This window comes from Nuphar pumila, chromosome 5 (genome assembly GCF_984573655.1).
Source record: "Nuphar pumila chromosome 5, dmNupPumi1.hap1.1, whole genome shotgun sequence".
NCBI classification, from domain to species: domain Eukaryota; kingdom Viridiplantae; phylum Streptophyta; class Magnoliopsida; order Nymphaeales; family Nymphaeaceae; genus Nuphar; species Nuphar pumila.
The window spans coordinates 120,272,260-120,288,578 of NC_143253.1; the positions used below are offsets into that span (position 1 = coordinate 120,272,260).

Consider the following 16,319-nt stretch of genomic DNA (forward strand, 5'->3'; position numbering starts at 1 on the left):
TAGGTCCCCTAGAGAAAGAAAAGGAAAACATATAGCGCTCACAAAATAAACTGACGGCAATGTGAGCTTAGTAGGTTTATTGACTTAAAAGAACAACTTAAAAAAAGAACACACGCAAAATGAACTTCATCACTAAAATAGAGTATTGAATACACTAAGAACACGGTGTTAGACCTATTACATAATAATATGAATTCAAGTAGCCTCTCCATCCCTTATGGGAATCATTTAGTAGCAGTATTATCTCTTCATTTATTGCCAACTTAGTATTCATTACGATCTTATCTTTTTATCAACTTGCATTTGAGAATTCATTCAAGATTTTCATCCAAACAAAAGATGATTTCTTCAAACCCTATCTTTTCATCATTCTTTATGGTTAAGAAGATCAAGTCATATAGTACCCAGCAGATATCTCACTTAGAAGCCATGAAAATAGGGCCCCGCAAACATCTTCATCAAGTGAGGTGCGGTAAAATATGACCTGTCCAATCATGCTTACCTTTTGAAGTCTATGGATCCCTAAATTCCTTATTAATAATAAATAGAGTTTTGAAGTATTTTATTTATCAAAAGTGTGTATATATATGGGTAATGGATACGTACAAACGAGTTTGGAGCTCTCAGGAGCAAGTTTTTTTTATCCAAACCGATCTCATCGATGGATTCATCATGTTCAAAATAGTGGGAAACAATTTTTGGATCAAAAAACATAATTTTATAACCCGAGAAAGTATCACACATTGTATGCCATCAATTTTTGAAGCCTTATGAAATCTTACCAATGTGTCATAATCGGATGGTTCAAAAGCCAATCCCCACTAAGTGAAACACGTAAATTACATCTGTTGACTTTATGAAAAACAACCGAAAAAATGAAAAACATGGGACGTTTGTAGGTCATGACCAAATGTGGTCTCTCTCTCTCTCTCTCTCTCTCTCTCTCTCTCTCTCTCTCTCTCTCTCTCTCTCTCTCTCTCTCTCTCTCTCTCTCTATATATATATATATATATATATATATATATATATAGAGAGAGAGAGAGAGAGAGAACTGAACTCATTAGGTCTCATTTCTGGTTCTGCCCCCATAGTTTTGAAGTGCTTATGATAGATCTAAACCATTAGATGTGTTTATCATGCTCTATTTAGTGGGAATCGACTCTTTGAACATGTTTTTTTATAGCTATTGATTTTGGATCACCGAAAAAAACTGTATACAGGTTTTTCCGATGATCCAAAAGCCGGTTCCCACTAAACAAAACCTATAGATCATATCTATGGTGTTAGATGTGAAAAAAAATCCAAAAATGATATTTTTTGAGGTGTCAGAACAGGTATGTGACCATCCAACCAAAGGAAAGTCTAAAATCTACAACCAATGATAATCAAATGGTTTCCCTTCTCCAATGCTTGAGCATTTCATCGATTACACCTTATATATCTGTTCTTTATAATTTATTTAGTAAGAATATGCTTTACACGAAGATTTTATGACATGTAGTCATGTTTTTTGAAACATGAAAAATCGATGGCTCAAAATGCATTTAAAACTTTACAATACAAAATATTGTGGGCCATTATTTTTAGCGCTTTGAAAAACACATCTACACATCAAAAATTTATAATCCAAATCATGTCGCTCACTAAATAAATGATAAAAATCCAATATGTAAAGTCCAATCGCTGAAAAACTCGATCATTAGAGAAGGAACACCGTTGATTATCGGTTGTAGGTTTTGGACATTCCTTTGGTTGGACGGTCCCTATTCTCTCTCGTCTAATTTGGGTCGGATGCGCTTGGCACGTCCGTTATATTTTTTTGACCACTGCTAAAGGTCTGGGCAAAAAAAGAGCGACATTCTGCCGCTGATCTTGTGCTATCAACATCAGAAAAGTCTCTTATTTTCATCAGATGCTTTGTGTGTTTGACAATATACTTCTCTCTCTCTCTCTCTCTCTCTCTCTCTCTCTCTCTCTATATATATATATATATATATATATATATATATATATATATATATGTGATCTATAAGCATTATTTAGTAGAAAAAAAGTTTCGGATCATGTAATTTTAGCATACATGTATGTTTTTTAAGATCATTAAAATTCAATGGCTCATAATGTATCAAAATTTTATGACTTAAAAAAATCTTAATTTTATGTCAAAAAAACATGACCCAAAGCATGATTCCTATCAAATAAACTATGTTGAGTACATCCATAAGGTTTAAGTGAGAAGATACAATCTACTACCATGATTTCTAGTAAGTGTAGGTAGCATTACTCGCTCTCTCTCTCTCTCTCTTTATATATATATATATATATATATATATATATATATATATATATATATATATATATATGTTTGTTTATTTGTTTATTTATTTATTTATTGCCTTGCTTAGCAAAGAGGCGGGGAAATTCATAGAATTATGTCATATTTACATTAGGTATGGTTTTGAAAGCCATGTAGGGTGGACACCAGGCTGGCCCAACCCAACCTGGAATCGATACCTGTTAGGGCCTGACCATTCTGACCCTGACCCTGGTCTGCCAAAACGAACCAACCCTTATTGAGTTCAGGTTCGGCTCAGGTTAGGCCGTTTCAAACAAGCCTATCATAGGGTCGGGTGGGATGGGCTCCATTGATTTTTTTCTTTTTCCTTGTACCCGAAGACAGCCTCTTTACTACTTAGGCCCAAGACAGTTTCAGCATGGGTCTGCAGAGGCAACCCAAACCCTGTTCATCATGGGTTGGATACGGATTACCCATCCCTCTGCCCACCCTAAAGCCATAGATGTCGAGCATCCCAATTGGTATCACTGAGATAGGACCTGATGAGATCCATGTCTTCTTCACTCTGCAAAATATTGGACACAATCTCTTCATAAATAATTATGGGAATACCAGAGAAGTGGCAGTGTTTTCTATATACTGAAGTTCATTTTTACAGCATGCATGACTTAGCAATTGAGTCATTTTAGAGACATATTTTAGAGATTGAGAAAGCGTGTTGTATTTGCTTGGCTTGGCCCAAATGAGAAACAACATTCTCTCATGGCTGTGAGTGAATGATTCTCATTTGCTCCATTTCTCACTTGCAAGCAAATGTAAAAAAAACAGGGCAGTGATTCATACTCACTTATCACCTGATTTCAAATCACATTGTCCACCTTTTTGAATTGGAATCACATGTCATTTTAATATCAAAGGATTCTCCTTCTCAATCATGCTATACGAATGCCCTAAATTTCTCAATTTGATCACCTAATGAATGTTCTGGGTTGCCTGCATTTGGATGGCTTTGAGCATGTCACTCTATTACTCGTTGGTATAATTTAAAGTGTCTTTGGATGGTTTATGACTTTTATTTTCCCAAAATATATAAATAAATGGCATATCAGAATCTTTGAAGGATTATGAGCTTTGCTCTTTCATAATCTTGTCCAAGTACGGAAGCCATATTTTGCAGGCACGTAGTAGGGGTGGTGGGAGGGCCCATTAGCTACCTGTTATATATGTGGGATAGATTTGGGTCCACCTGCGGTCGACCAGGTCAACTCGACGGGTCTAAGCTATTTATTAATTATTAATAATATAATTTTTTAAAAAAAATAATTAATTATATATTAACTTTATAACTATTATTATTTATCTAATTAATTGCATTAATTTTATGAAAACTAAAAAGATAATTAGTTGGATACATAAAAACTTGTTAATTATTTATTATTTTATTAGTTACACTAATTAGTTGAGTTTATTGAACCATTGGGCAAATGGGCTGGGTCACGAGCTGCTCTTCAAACCCGAGTCTGTTTAAAAACCGGAGCCGAGCCACACTTAAAGCCCAGCAGGCCGAGCTCTAAACAAGCATGCTGGTATTGCATGAAAACTGGGCATATCTTTTGAGAAGGCGTCCGTGCCATTTTCGTGGGCCCCACCATGCAATAAAAACATGGAATCTGCTTTCCTGGCAAAAAACAATCAGCATTTCGCACTCTGGACCCCACTTTCCATGGATTCATTTCCTGTGGTGGGGTGGTTGGTTTTGCATTCCTTGGCAGGCGCTGCAGTGGCACCCTGTTCCACGGAATGCAAATGCACCCTCTAAAGACACTTTTGACAAGATCATGATAATTAGATATCCCATTTGTTTCTAATATATCAGGATATTGTCAAGATTTCAATGCTTGATTTTAATATATATTTTTTTCTCTCAAGTTTTAAATTTCTGAAATTTTCTTGATATTAAAAAAGCGATTGTTTCTAAATTTATCACAAGATTTTCCATGATAGAAAATCCTAGGAATGAGACCGTGACTATGATTAATGGATATTAGCCAGCAGTTCCGTGTTGTGTTTGGATGAGTTGATTTATCCTCAAGATATGATAATTACTTAAAAAAGATAGTTTAAAGTGTCGGTAATGACTTCGAGGTATGCATAAATGGAGTTATGAATGACACTTGAACATGTCAAATAAATCAATAGCTTGTTACTTTCAAGATGATGCCCTTTTCTATCACTAACAATAAAAACAAAAAAAAAATGTGATGGTTACATGGCATTATCACAACTGAGAGGTCTTAATTTGGTTCAAATCACTTTGGGGTTTTCCCTCAGGTTCGCCAATAAAAAGAAAAGGCTAAAAATGTGCAGACACATAGAAACGAGCACACTTTGAGTGTGGCTCAGCACGTGGCTGCCCTGGATGACATTCTGTGAGTTGTGGGGCCCAAAAACAGATGGAGGGTAGCTAGGTGGAGAGGCACAGTCAAAGTGTGTCATGTGATAGCACCTGATCCTGTCTCTTATGCTAATCTAACATTGATTTGAATCAATCTAATGAAGCTGTTTTCATGAATATTGAGATCGCAGCACTTTTACATGTATATATCCAGTGGCGAAGCAGGTTATATGTCCCCCCCTCCCCGAAGACCGACGTTAGCTGCAGTGCGTGTTTGGGGTCCCAATGAGTGCCACGTATAAAAGCTCGTGGGGCTCGTATCCTCATGTGTATCGGCATCACTTAGCATTGGAATTTGGTGTGGTTGCAAAAACTTAAGTCCCCTTTTTCGCCATTCTTGCCATGAAACGACGGTTCAATAAAAGGACAAAAATGTTCATCTAAAAAATTGAAACGACGGTGCGAGATCCTCCATCTAGAAAAGTGAAATGCCGGTTCGAGCCATTTTTGCCATGAAACGGCGGTTCGGGAAAAGGACAAAAATATCCTCCAATAAAAAAAAGAAAACGGCGGTTCGAGATCCTCCATCTAGAAAAGTGAAACGCCGATTTGAGAATGATGTTAACTCTTCAAAGTCCAAATGTTTTGTTTTCGCCCTAAGCAGTAAACTTTTGCACCATCTGTTGTAATAGGATCTCCCTTTGACGATGCACCCTTTGTCGTCGTCAGTTGGCACCGGACCCTCCTTTGTCGTCGTCTGCTATCGCTGGAGCATTCTTTACCGTCGTCTGCATCGGAACACCCTTTGTCGTCTGCTACTGCCAAAACACCCTTTGTCGCCGTCTGCTACCACTAGAGCACCCTTTGTCGTCGTCTGTGCAGTGGCAGCATTGTTGCCACCATCGGCTGCGTCTACCTTCTGGGTGTTTCTCCTCCATTGTTGGATTACCAAGCTTTCGTTATGCAAACAAATCGATTTATAAATCTGAATGCTAAATCTTACAACTGGGTGGTCGTCTTCATGCTAAATAACACCCATTTTCATACTGAAATAAATCAATTCGTATATATCCACTTTTTGGGCGTCGAAAAACAGTTAGCACAATTTGTTCTTATGAAGCCAAACATTTCAACGATATATACTTATGAAGGCTAAATTTCTATAACGATTTGTACTTTTGAAGCATGAATGATTTATACATTTAAATCAGTAGCAATTTGTATGTTCGATGCAACAACGATTTATACGTTTGAAACAATAACGATTTAATGAAACTGCCACGATTTGTACTTAAGTTTGATAAATCGTACAACAATGTTTATGTATAAAGTCAAACGTTACAACGATATGTACTTATGAAGGTTGTGATTTATACAACGGTTTGTAAGTTTGAAGCAACAACGATTTATACATTTAAAGCACTAGCGATGTGTATTTATAAAGTTACCTCGATTTATACTTAAGTTTGCTAAATCTTACAAAGATGTTTACTTATGAAGCCAAATATTGTGATGATTTGTAATGTTGGTGATTGTGTAACGAATGGGATAATTTATATTATTATATAGTTGAGAAGGCGGTTGTAACATATAATGATGCGATTAAATTTATGTGTTGTGCAGGTTAGCAATGTCTAAATCTCGTCAGACAAGAAATCCCCCATCGTTCTATGGGATGATTATTAAAGAAGTTATCCGCTAGTCCCATCTATATGAGCATTATGAAAAGTACCAAAATATAATGAAGATTGAGAATGATAAAGACAGGGACAAATTGTTGGAATTGTATTATGCGGAGGATTATCCATCAAATATTGAGGCTGAAGAGCAAAGGAAGAATGAGGAAGAACTAAAGATGAAGAAGAAGAAGAAGGATGATGAAGAGAAGGAAAAGCAAAGGAAGAAGGAGCAGAAGAATGAAAAGCAAAGGCAAAAGAAAAAGGCGAAGGAGAGGGAAAGGCAAAGGAAGAAGAAGAAGGAGGAGGAGGAGAATGAAAAGCAAAAGAAGAAATGGCAAATGAAGAAGGAGGCGAAGAGGAAAAAGCAAAAAAAGAATAGAGGAGAATGAAAAGCAAAAGAAGAAAAGGCAAATGAAGGAGGCGGAGAGGGAAAGGCAAAAAAAGAATAAGGAGGAGGAGGAAGAGAGGGAAAGGCAATTGAAAAAGAATGAGGAGGAAGAGAAAGAAAGGTAAATGATGAAGCAGAAATATTTTGAAAAGCAAAGGAGGATAAAGAAAATAAAGGAGGTGGAGGAGAGGGAGAGACAAAAAAATAATAAGGAGGAGGAGGAGAGGGAAAGGAAATTGAAGGAGGAGAAAGAGAAGGAAAGGCAAATGATGAAGATAGAAAAGGAAAGGCAAAGCAAGAAGCATCAGGGTGAGGAAGAGAAGGAAAGGCAAAAAAAGGAGAAGGAAGACGAGGAAGAGAAGGAAAGGGAAAGGAAAAGGCATGAGGAGGAAGAAAAGGAAAGATAAAGGAATGAAGAAATTGAAAAGCAGAGGAGGGAGGCGAATGAGTGAAGGAAGGAAAAAGTAAAAAAGTAGATTGAGGCGGCAAAGCAACAAGAAAGGCAGAGGATGGAGGGAGGGGATGAAGATGAGAAAAGTGTGACAAAGGTACGTAAATCGATCATGTCTGTCATGATTTACTGTAATAGTGATTACTATGTATAGTGATTAATGTGATAGCGATTACTATGAACGATTTACTGTGATAGGTATTACTATGTATAACGATTACTGTAATAGCGATTACTATGTATAGCAATTACTGTGATAGTGTCTGTGCAATGATTATTATTTATAGTGATTATTGTGTACAGCGAGGTGTAGAAGTACAAATGGGACTAATTTATAATTAATATGAATAATATGTTTTGTGTTACAGGGAGGTCAGAAGAGAAGTAGAGCACAAGGTGAAAAGCTCAAAGGGTGGTGTCAGTGGCCTGTAGTTCTGTCATTGTATGGACAGCTGAGTGAATATCAGAAGGATCGATTACAAAATATGCACTTCGACGGCCTTCTGAACCAGCATTATTTTGAAACGTGCTGGAACACCATGACTCGCCTAGTAAATAAGTGGAATCATCAAACGAACACATTCCAGTTTGATTCTTTTGAGATCACCATGACCCTAGAAGATCTAGCGCGGATTACTGGCCTTAAGTGCCATAGAAGTGCTATCATATTATGGGATTCAAACTATAACGCAAGAAAAAAGTGCACACCCCTTCTAGGAATGTTGATGGATGACTGAAGTCAATGTATTTATGGTGTAAGCAATTCCACATCGATGAAAGTTTTTTCTTTCTGTAATAAATAAGAAGACCAATCCGCTACATGTGCATATGAAAGAGCTGACCAAGAGTTGTGTGGCTTCCTTTTTTATTTTTTTGGACTTACTTTATTTTTTTATTGTTCTAGTTCGAGAATAAGTTACTTGTGGTTGTAGTTCTTGGAAGACTTAGATGAAGTCGACAACTGGGCATGGGGTGCTGCTATGCTCGCACACTTATACAGTCAACTTTAATGTGCGAGTAAGGGTACAAAAATAGTCGGGGGGTTTTGGCCATTTATTCAGGTATTTGTTTATTACATATTTAGTACTTGTTGACTGAGCTCGTTGAAGGTTGTAGTGTTACTAATATATTGTTTTTGTAAGCCTGGGCGTGGGAGCATATTGTCGTATTGTGTTCTTAGTGTGGCCCTGCGATTTGTGGTTTTCCAAAGATCGATCGGTGGGCTAGAATAAATGTCAAGAAGGATAATGCTAAGTTTATTTTAGATGGTCTGCAATTAAATGAGGTAAATGGTTTAAAATCATTTATAATCGTTTCAGCATTTATCATCCATTAGTATAAATCATTGAAATGTTAAGCATTCTTAAGTAATCATCGCTGCAGGATTTTATCTTCGTTAGTACAAATCGTTATCGCTTTAGCATTTATCTTTCAATACTATAAATTATTCTAATTGTTTGCATTCTTAAGTAATGATCATTGCAGAATTTTGTATTTCTTAGTACAAATTGTTATCGCTTAAGCATTTAACTTTCAGTATTGTAAATCATTGTAATCGTTTGCATTCTTAAGTAATTATCATTGTAGAATTTTGTATTTCTTAGAACAAATTGTTATCCCTTGAGCATTTAACTTTCGTTAGTGTAAGTCATTGTAATCATTAGCATTCTTAGTAACAATCGTTATAATATATTTAGCACTCGTTATTGTAAATAATTTTAATATTTAGCATTTATTAGCATGAATAATTGTTTATACCTAAACCATAATCTCCAATGTATAGGTTGTGTGGAGACCATATGGAGATGGGGAGGACGAGGACCAAGATTGTCTGACCACGATATTTGGTTGTTTAACAATTATAAAGTCGAGTTGCAGCATGATAGTCGAGTTTTCCTACAATCTGGCTTGGAACAGTCTATCCCAAAGAAGCTTGTGGAAGTGAGAAGGAAGATGAATAGTGGTGGGTCCATGAACGTGAATTGGCATGAACGCTACAGAGAACAATTGGATTGCTGGAATAAAAGAAGTGTTTGTGCCATAGCGTATGATTATAAAGAACGACAATATGACCTCAACTATTTATCAAAAATATTGAGAACCCATGCGTTAAAATCTGGAGATTGAGAATATTGAGAACCCAACATCGAGTTGTTATTTACCATGCCAATAAAAGAAACAATTTGCCGTATATGTGTGTTGACGATAGGGATTCACATGACAGCGATTTAATTATATCTACAACACTGTGAAGCGATTTTAATATAGATCGCTAAATGAGCAGCAATTTGAACATGAAAATCACCACTGCAAGCGCACAACAATATATTTTCACACAAACATGTTTTAAAATTCTTTCTACAAATATCTTATAAATCGATACTAGAAAATACATAATATCTTACAAATTGATATACATATCGCATAATATATTATAAATCGATACAAAAATTCAGCATAATAGCTTACAAATCGACTCTACAAAACACATAATATCTTACAAATTGATATACATATCGCAAAATATATTTCAAATCGATGCAGAAATTCAGCATAATAGCTTACAAATCGATATTAACAAACAAAATAATATATCACAAATCGGTAGTATCTTACTACAACCGCGATTTGTGATACATTGCATATACTGAGTGAATTGATGATACCATATGGGGTAGAGCCCATTCCTCACATCTGTAAACAACCACTCTTGTCAACAGGTCCCAGCGTCTTACAAATATCGTTAAGTTTTCAATAGTCCAAAGGACAAGATCCACTTGCAATAACAAAACAATGCTTTAATGGCACTTACAATGACATACGTTCTTCAACAATAGCATGATGACATGAAAAGGTACTCACGACACCTTAATGGCACTTGTTGGAATGTTTGTGTGTCATTGCTTTCCTCCATACTGCCTAATGATAACGAAAAAGAAGATAAGACTGTAAAAAGAGATGGCCGACAAATGCCCCTATGATACCCACCAATGATCGAACCAATCGATCGTGAACCCGGGAATGTTTTGTAACACAAGGCAGGAACGAGAAGACGGCAATGTGTTGTAACACGAGCTAAAAACCAAGGCGAGAACCTAGACTCAAGACGACGACAAAGGTTGCTCCGGCGACAGCAAACCATGATAAAGGTGCATCATCAAAGGGAGCTTCTGTTACAAGAGATGGTGCAAAAGTTTACTGCTTAGAATGAAAACGGAACGTTTGGACTTTGAAGAGTTAACATCATCCTCGACTTTTTAGATGGAAGACATTTTTGTCATTTTCTCAAACCGTTGTTTTCCTCTTTTTTTTTAATGGAGAACATTTTTATCATTTTCTCGAACCATCGTTTCATGTTGAGAATAACAGGAAAGGGTACTTAAGTCTTTGCAATTGCACCGGACTCTGATACTAAGTGATGCCGATACACACGGGAATATGAGCCCCATGTGCATATATACATGACGCTCAATCGGACCCCTGTAGCAAACAGTGCGCCTTCGGGGAAGAACACACAACACCCTGGGGACAGCCAGCTAATTCCATTTTAATGCAGAATATCCAATACCAGTCTTTTTCTAATTACAAGAAATAACATTTCACTTTTCTTTTTTTTGGATAAATGGGAAAAACTAATCGGTTTAAAAACCCCAAGTCCATCTCGCCCGTAAGGAAATACATTAACATACAAAGAGACAAAACACACACACATAGAAGATAAGCATGTCATGTTTAGGTGGTCCTCAAAGGCAACGTGCTCTTTGCTCAAAAGGCACATAGTACAACCGCATTTTACTCATGGGCATTCATAAAGGGCCAAAGGTACCAGTTGAAGATATGCATTGAGGATGTGGCTCACAAAGCCCAAGGCGGTACTTTGGCTTATCCTTTCTTTATTGGATAAATGGGTGCACGCAAAAGGTCATGATATGCCCTGGTTGGTTCAAAACTTGAGATGAATTCAGACTTTATTTTTGGCACTTGCATTACAAAAAAACATGATCGATCATGATGAGATTCTTGGCAAACAAATATATATATATACGTGTGTGTGAAAGAGAGAGGGACATGGGTTTCAAACTTCTTAGTAAAAAACTATATATTTTTTATTTTTGATATTTTTTATTAATCTTTTGCAGATGTCCAAATGTGATCTACGTGTTTGGTTCAGGAGAAACAAGTCTTTGAATCATGCTTTTCTGACGTGTAAGCTTTTTCAATGGTTGAAAAAAAAAGGTCTACAATAATATCATATTTTTATATAAAAAAAAGTATGATCTAAGGGTCATTTATTACTTTTGACTATAATAAGCACATTTACCAGGTCAGATTTGATGAAAACGACACCCTCTTACGTGTTTTCAATTAGGGGTTTAGAGCCCCCCCGAGTAACCAATATTTTCTCTTTCTCTCTCACACGTGCATATATATATATATATATATATATATATATATATATATAGAGAGAGAGAGAGAGAGAGAGAGTATATCATACTCTAATAAAAAACCACGTCCTTTAGCCTTTAGCAATTTTCAGATATTATAGATATGAATTACAACTAGTGCCTACGAGAGAGGGCATCCAAAAAGTCCAAAACTATGAGGGTGAAAAATAGTAGCTGAATAAGTGGGGTCACAACATGTTCCCTAACATGAACTCAAATGTGTCTGTTAATCAATTTTTGGATCTAGAAAGGAGGTTGAAAATATAATTAAATTTGATCCAAGTTATGTGAACCCAACAAAGATTAATATTGAACCAAGCTCTAGGAAGGTGTAACAAACTAATAGATTGAGAAGCTCTAAGGTGCCTTCTTTATAAAAAAAATAATCGTATTTTCCTTGTAAAATTGTGCGTTTTCCTAAATACCTAGCAAATTGACAAAAAATTTTGCATATTCAAAATTTTGATTCTCAGTGTTTTAGGACATTTTTACCTCTCCGCAAATATAGCACAGCCTTGGCAACTCTTGTGAATGTCCCAAGAATGTGCAAACATGCATAAAAAAAATTGATACAGGTAAGAAGACATTCGCAAATGTAGTATGACATTCAAAACTCATGGTTGCGAAAGTTGTACTATATTTGCGAATGCCCTCTTGCCGGTGTCATTTATTTTTTTTTAAGCAGAAAGATATTCACAAATACAGTATGACCTTCGCAACTCATAGTTATAAATGTCTTCAAAATATGTGGCATACGATAAAAGGCTAAGGGCCTTTAACAACGCATTATAAGTACCAGTAAAAGTTTTTTTTAATATTTAACAGCACTTTTGCAAATACTAGGCGTGAGACCCCTTGTCATGTACTGACATTCGCAACCATGTGTTGTGAAGGTCCTCAAAATATACAAACCACATTTTACTAAAGTAGCATAAGGGGCACAATCAAGAGGATGTGCGCAAATGGGAGAGAGGTTAATACATTTTGGGGACATTGACAACCATGAGTTGCGAAGGTCATACTTTATTTGTGAATGTCCTCCTGCCTCAAAAAAATATGAGACATATAGGACATTCATAAATACAATTCGACTTTGGGATGGTCGTGCTATATCTATGGAGGAGTAAAAATATTCTACAAAAACAAGAAATTAAAATTTTAGATATGTAATTTTTTTTATCAAATTGCTAGGTATTTAAAAAATACACCATTTTACAAGGTCAGTACCATCATTTTTTTATATTTTTATTAGCACGGAGAAACCACCATTATGGTTTGGATGTCCAGTTACCAGCCGTGTTACTTTAACCATGAAGCAAAATAGATGACCACATTATAATTTTTTAAATATTCTTCCCTACCAAACAAAAATAGTTTTTCATTTGGCTTAAGCCATGTGGGCCTTGTGGCAAAAGAATGGCTATTCATGTATGAAACTCTGATATCTTTGAATTTGAAAGCCTTAAATCAACCCAACTAACCCAGATGATGTTCAATAGCTCTTGTGGGTGCTTGAAGGTGCCTTGAATTCACGGAAATGCAACTACAGGCGCAATAATAATAATACCTGTTACATTATGTTGTGTTTGGTTACTGAAACCAGACCAAATCCAACTCAAGTGGCAACGAAGCAAAAACAAAAAAAATAACTTTTTTTTCAAATTTTTTTCCTTAAGAAACCACGTTTAGAACTGAAAACAATGTTGCCATCCCAGCAGTGTAAAACACCAAAGCTAGAACCCTCACCCCAGGGCCTGTGCTGGGCTTCGGCTTACCCCGACTAGGTCCACTGCAACTATACTAATATCTTAAACTAGACTAAGTCACATTTCAAATATAAAATGTGTCCAGCTGAAGTAGTATCTGTCTTTCTTTTTTACGAACAAAACAAGTGCATGTGAGCATATATATATGAAATGTGCAACAAGTACGAAACTATCAAAAGTAGCAATACAAGCTAGGTGCATCAAGAAGAACATAATCACTAACCAATCACATGTTGACCTACCTTGATTAGTTGTTTTGTTACGTACATTAGAGTTGTACAATGTGTTTCCTTCCCTTGCTTTCCTTGTTGTACATACCGTAGTTGCCTTACTTTGGTTATATGTTTCTAATTGTCTCATCTTGATGCACCTAGTTTGTATTGCTATTTTTGCTAGTTTCGTACTTGTTGCACATTTCACATATATATGCTCACATGCACCTGTTTTGTTCATAAAGAAGAAAGACAGATCAATGAGGTTGTGCATTAACTATAGAATGCTCAACCAAGCGACGATTAAGAACAAATATCCTTTATCGAGAATCGAAGATCTCTTCGATCAGTTGCAGAGAGCAAAGATATTCTCGAAGATTGACCTTCGATCGGGTTATCATCAACTCCGAATCAAGGAGAAAGATGTCTCGAATATAGCATTTTGAACTAGATACAGGTTATACGGGTTCACAGTGATGTCTTTCGGGCTCACTAATGCACCTGCAGCGTTTATGAATTTGATGAATCAGATCTTCCGTCTATTTGTGGACACCTTTGTGATCGTGTTCATTGACGATATCTTGATTTACTCAGAGAGTCCTCAGCAGCATCGAGAGCATTTGTGTATCCTTTTAGGAGTACTTTAAGAGCACAGATTGTTCGCCAAGTTCTCGAAATACGAGTTTTGACTCAAGCGAGTTATGTTTTTGGGTCACGTGATATCCAGTGATGGAGTGTCAGCTGATCCAGCGAAAGTTGAAGTCGTATTAGATTGGAAGCAGCCTCGGACTATTGCCGATATCCAAAGTTTTCTTAGATTAGCTGGGTATTATCAGCATTTTATTCAAGATTTCTCCAGAATTTCACTACCATTGACGAAGCTTTTGCGTAAAGGCATCAAGTTTGAGTGGATTGACGCTTGTGAAGAGGGTTTTCGAATCCTAAAGACAAAACTGACGACCTCTTCGGTGTTAGCTTTACCCTCTAGCAGAGGTGGTTTTGTGGTATACACAGACGCTTCGAAAATAGGATTGGGTTGCGTAGTAATGCAGCATGGTAGAGTTATTGCGTATGCATCGAGGTAGTTGAAGGTTTATGAGAGGAATTATCTAACCCACGACTTGGAGATAACACTAGTAGTGTTCGCCTTGAAGTCTTGGCAACATTATTTGTATGGAGATACGTTTGAGGTCTTCTCTGACTACAAGAGTCTCAAATATTTGTTTTCTCAGAAAGAACTGAATATGAGACAGTGTCGATGACTCGAGTTTATCAAAGATTACGAGTTCACGTTGTCTTACCACCCTGGTAAGGCGAACGTCATGGCGGATGCGCTTAGTCGCAAATTGAGCAGTGTTCTTGCTAGTCTTGTGTGGAGTCAGAAGTTGATTGGAGATTTTATGGCTTGGAAGCCATTTTTGATTGGAGGTGAAGCTATCAGATTGTATGGTTTGACCATTCGATCAGAGTTTTTGCCTAAGATCATTGAGGCACAGAAGCAAGATGCACGTTATGAGAAGTTCGTAGTTCAAGCATGTGAAGATGGCTCAATTTTTTGCGTTGATAATGACGGTAATATCCGTATGAAGCATCGCCTTTGGGTGTCAGATGACCCTGAGTTGAAGAAAGAGATTCTTGATGAGGCACATCTATCGAAGTACATAGTTCATCCTAGTGGTACTAAGACGTTCAAGGATCTACAGCGAAAGTGTTGGTGGAACGGTATGAAGCGAGAAGTAACAACATACGTATCGAGGTGTTTGACTTGTCAGCAAATCAAGATCGAGCACCAATGTCCAGAAGGTTTCATGCAGAGGATCGAGATTCTTCAATAGAAATGGAAAGATATTACTATGGATTTTGTGGTAGATTTACCGTGAACCAGACGAAAGCACTATGCGATTTGGGTAATTGTAGACAGACTCACCAAGTCTGTTCATTTCTTGCCTATTTGGATCAGTCATTTGCTTGAAAGCTTAGCCGATTTGTATATCTGAAAGATCGTACGGTTACATGATATACTGCTGTCCATTATTTCGAACCGTGATTCCAGATTCACGTCGCGACTGTAAGAATAGTTACAGTCAGCTTTGGGGAGAAGGTTGAAGTTCAACACTGTCTTTCATTCTCAGACTGATGGACAATCAGAAACAACGATTCGGACGTTAAAAGATATGTTGCGAGCTTGTATGCTTGATTGAAAAGATGAATGAGATACACACTTGTGTTTAGTCAAGTTTACCTACAGCAACAGTTATCACGCTAGTATCGGGATGGCTCCGTACAAAGCCTTGTACGGGCGACCTGAGAATGAGAGAATTGTACAAGTTGAAATTTTACAAGTGGCTAAACATCAATGGCCCAATTTTCAATGAGCATGCTCAGCCAGACATGAGAAAATTAAACGCCACTCTTCTCTGAAAAAAAAACATGGGTTTTTTTTAAACACCTCCCTGCCTTATAGGAATGACAACGGATCAGACTTAACCCAATATCTGACCGGAATCCGATTAGTAGGATTCGGATTTTGTATTAATTTTGGATTGAAATCCAAATCTCATTAAAACCTGAATTGACTAAGAACCGAATCCGATTAAGTGTAAATATCGGGTTCTAGCCTACTCGGATCCGGATTTGGTTTTTATCCATTTTCGTCTGACTTCAAATCTAATTAGGTCAGATCTCAT

The 16,319-nt window shown here is 36.7% G+C and overlaps 1 protein-coding gene across 1 annotated transcript; it reads left to right on the forward strand.

Moving 5' to 3' along the window:
• Positions 1–14,954: 14,954 nt before the first annotated feature.
• On the forward strand, positions 14,955–15,467 carry LOC149838395 (uncharacterized). Its single transcript, XM_090008245.1, has one exon. The coding sequence runs from the start codon at positions 14,955–14,957 to the stop codon at positions 15,465–15,467; it is 513 nt and encodes a 170-aa protein (XP_089864371.1).
• The last annotated feature ends 852 nt before the right edge of the window (positions 15,468–16,319 follow it).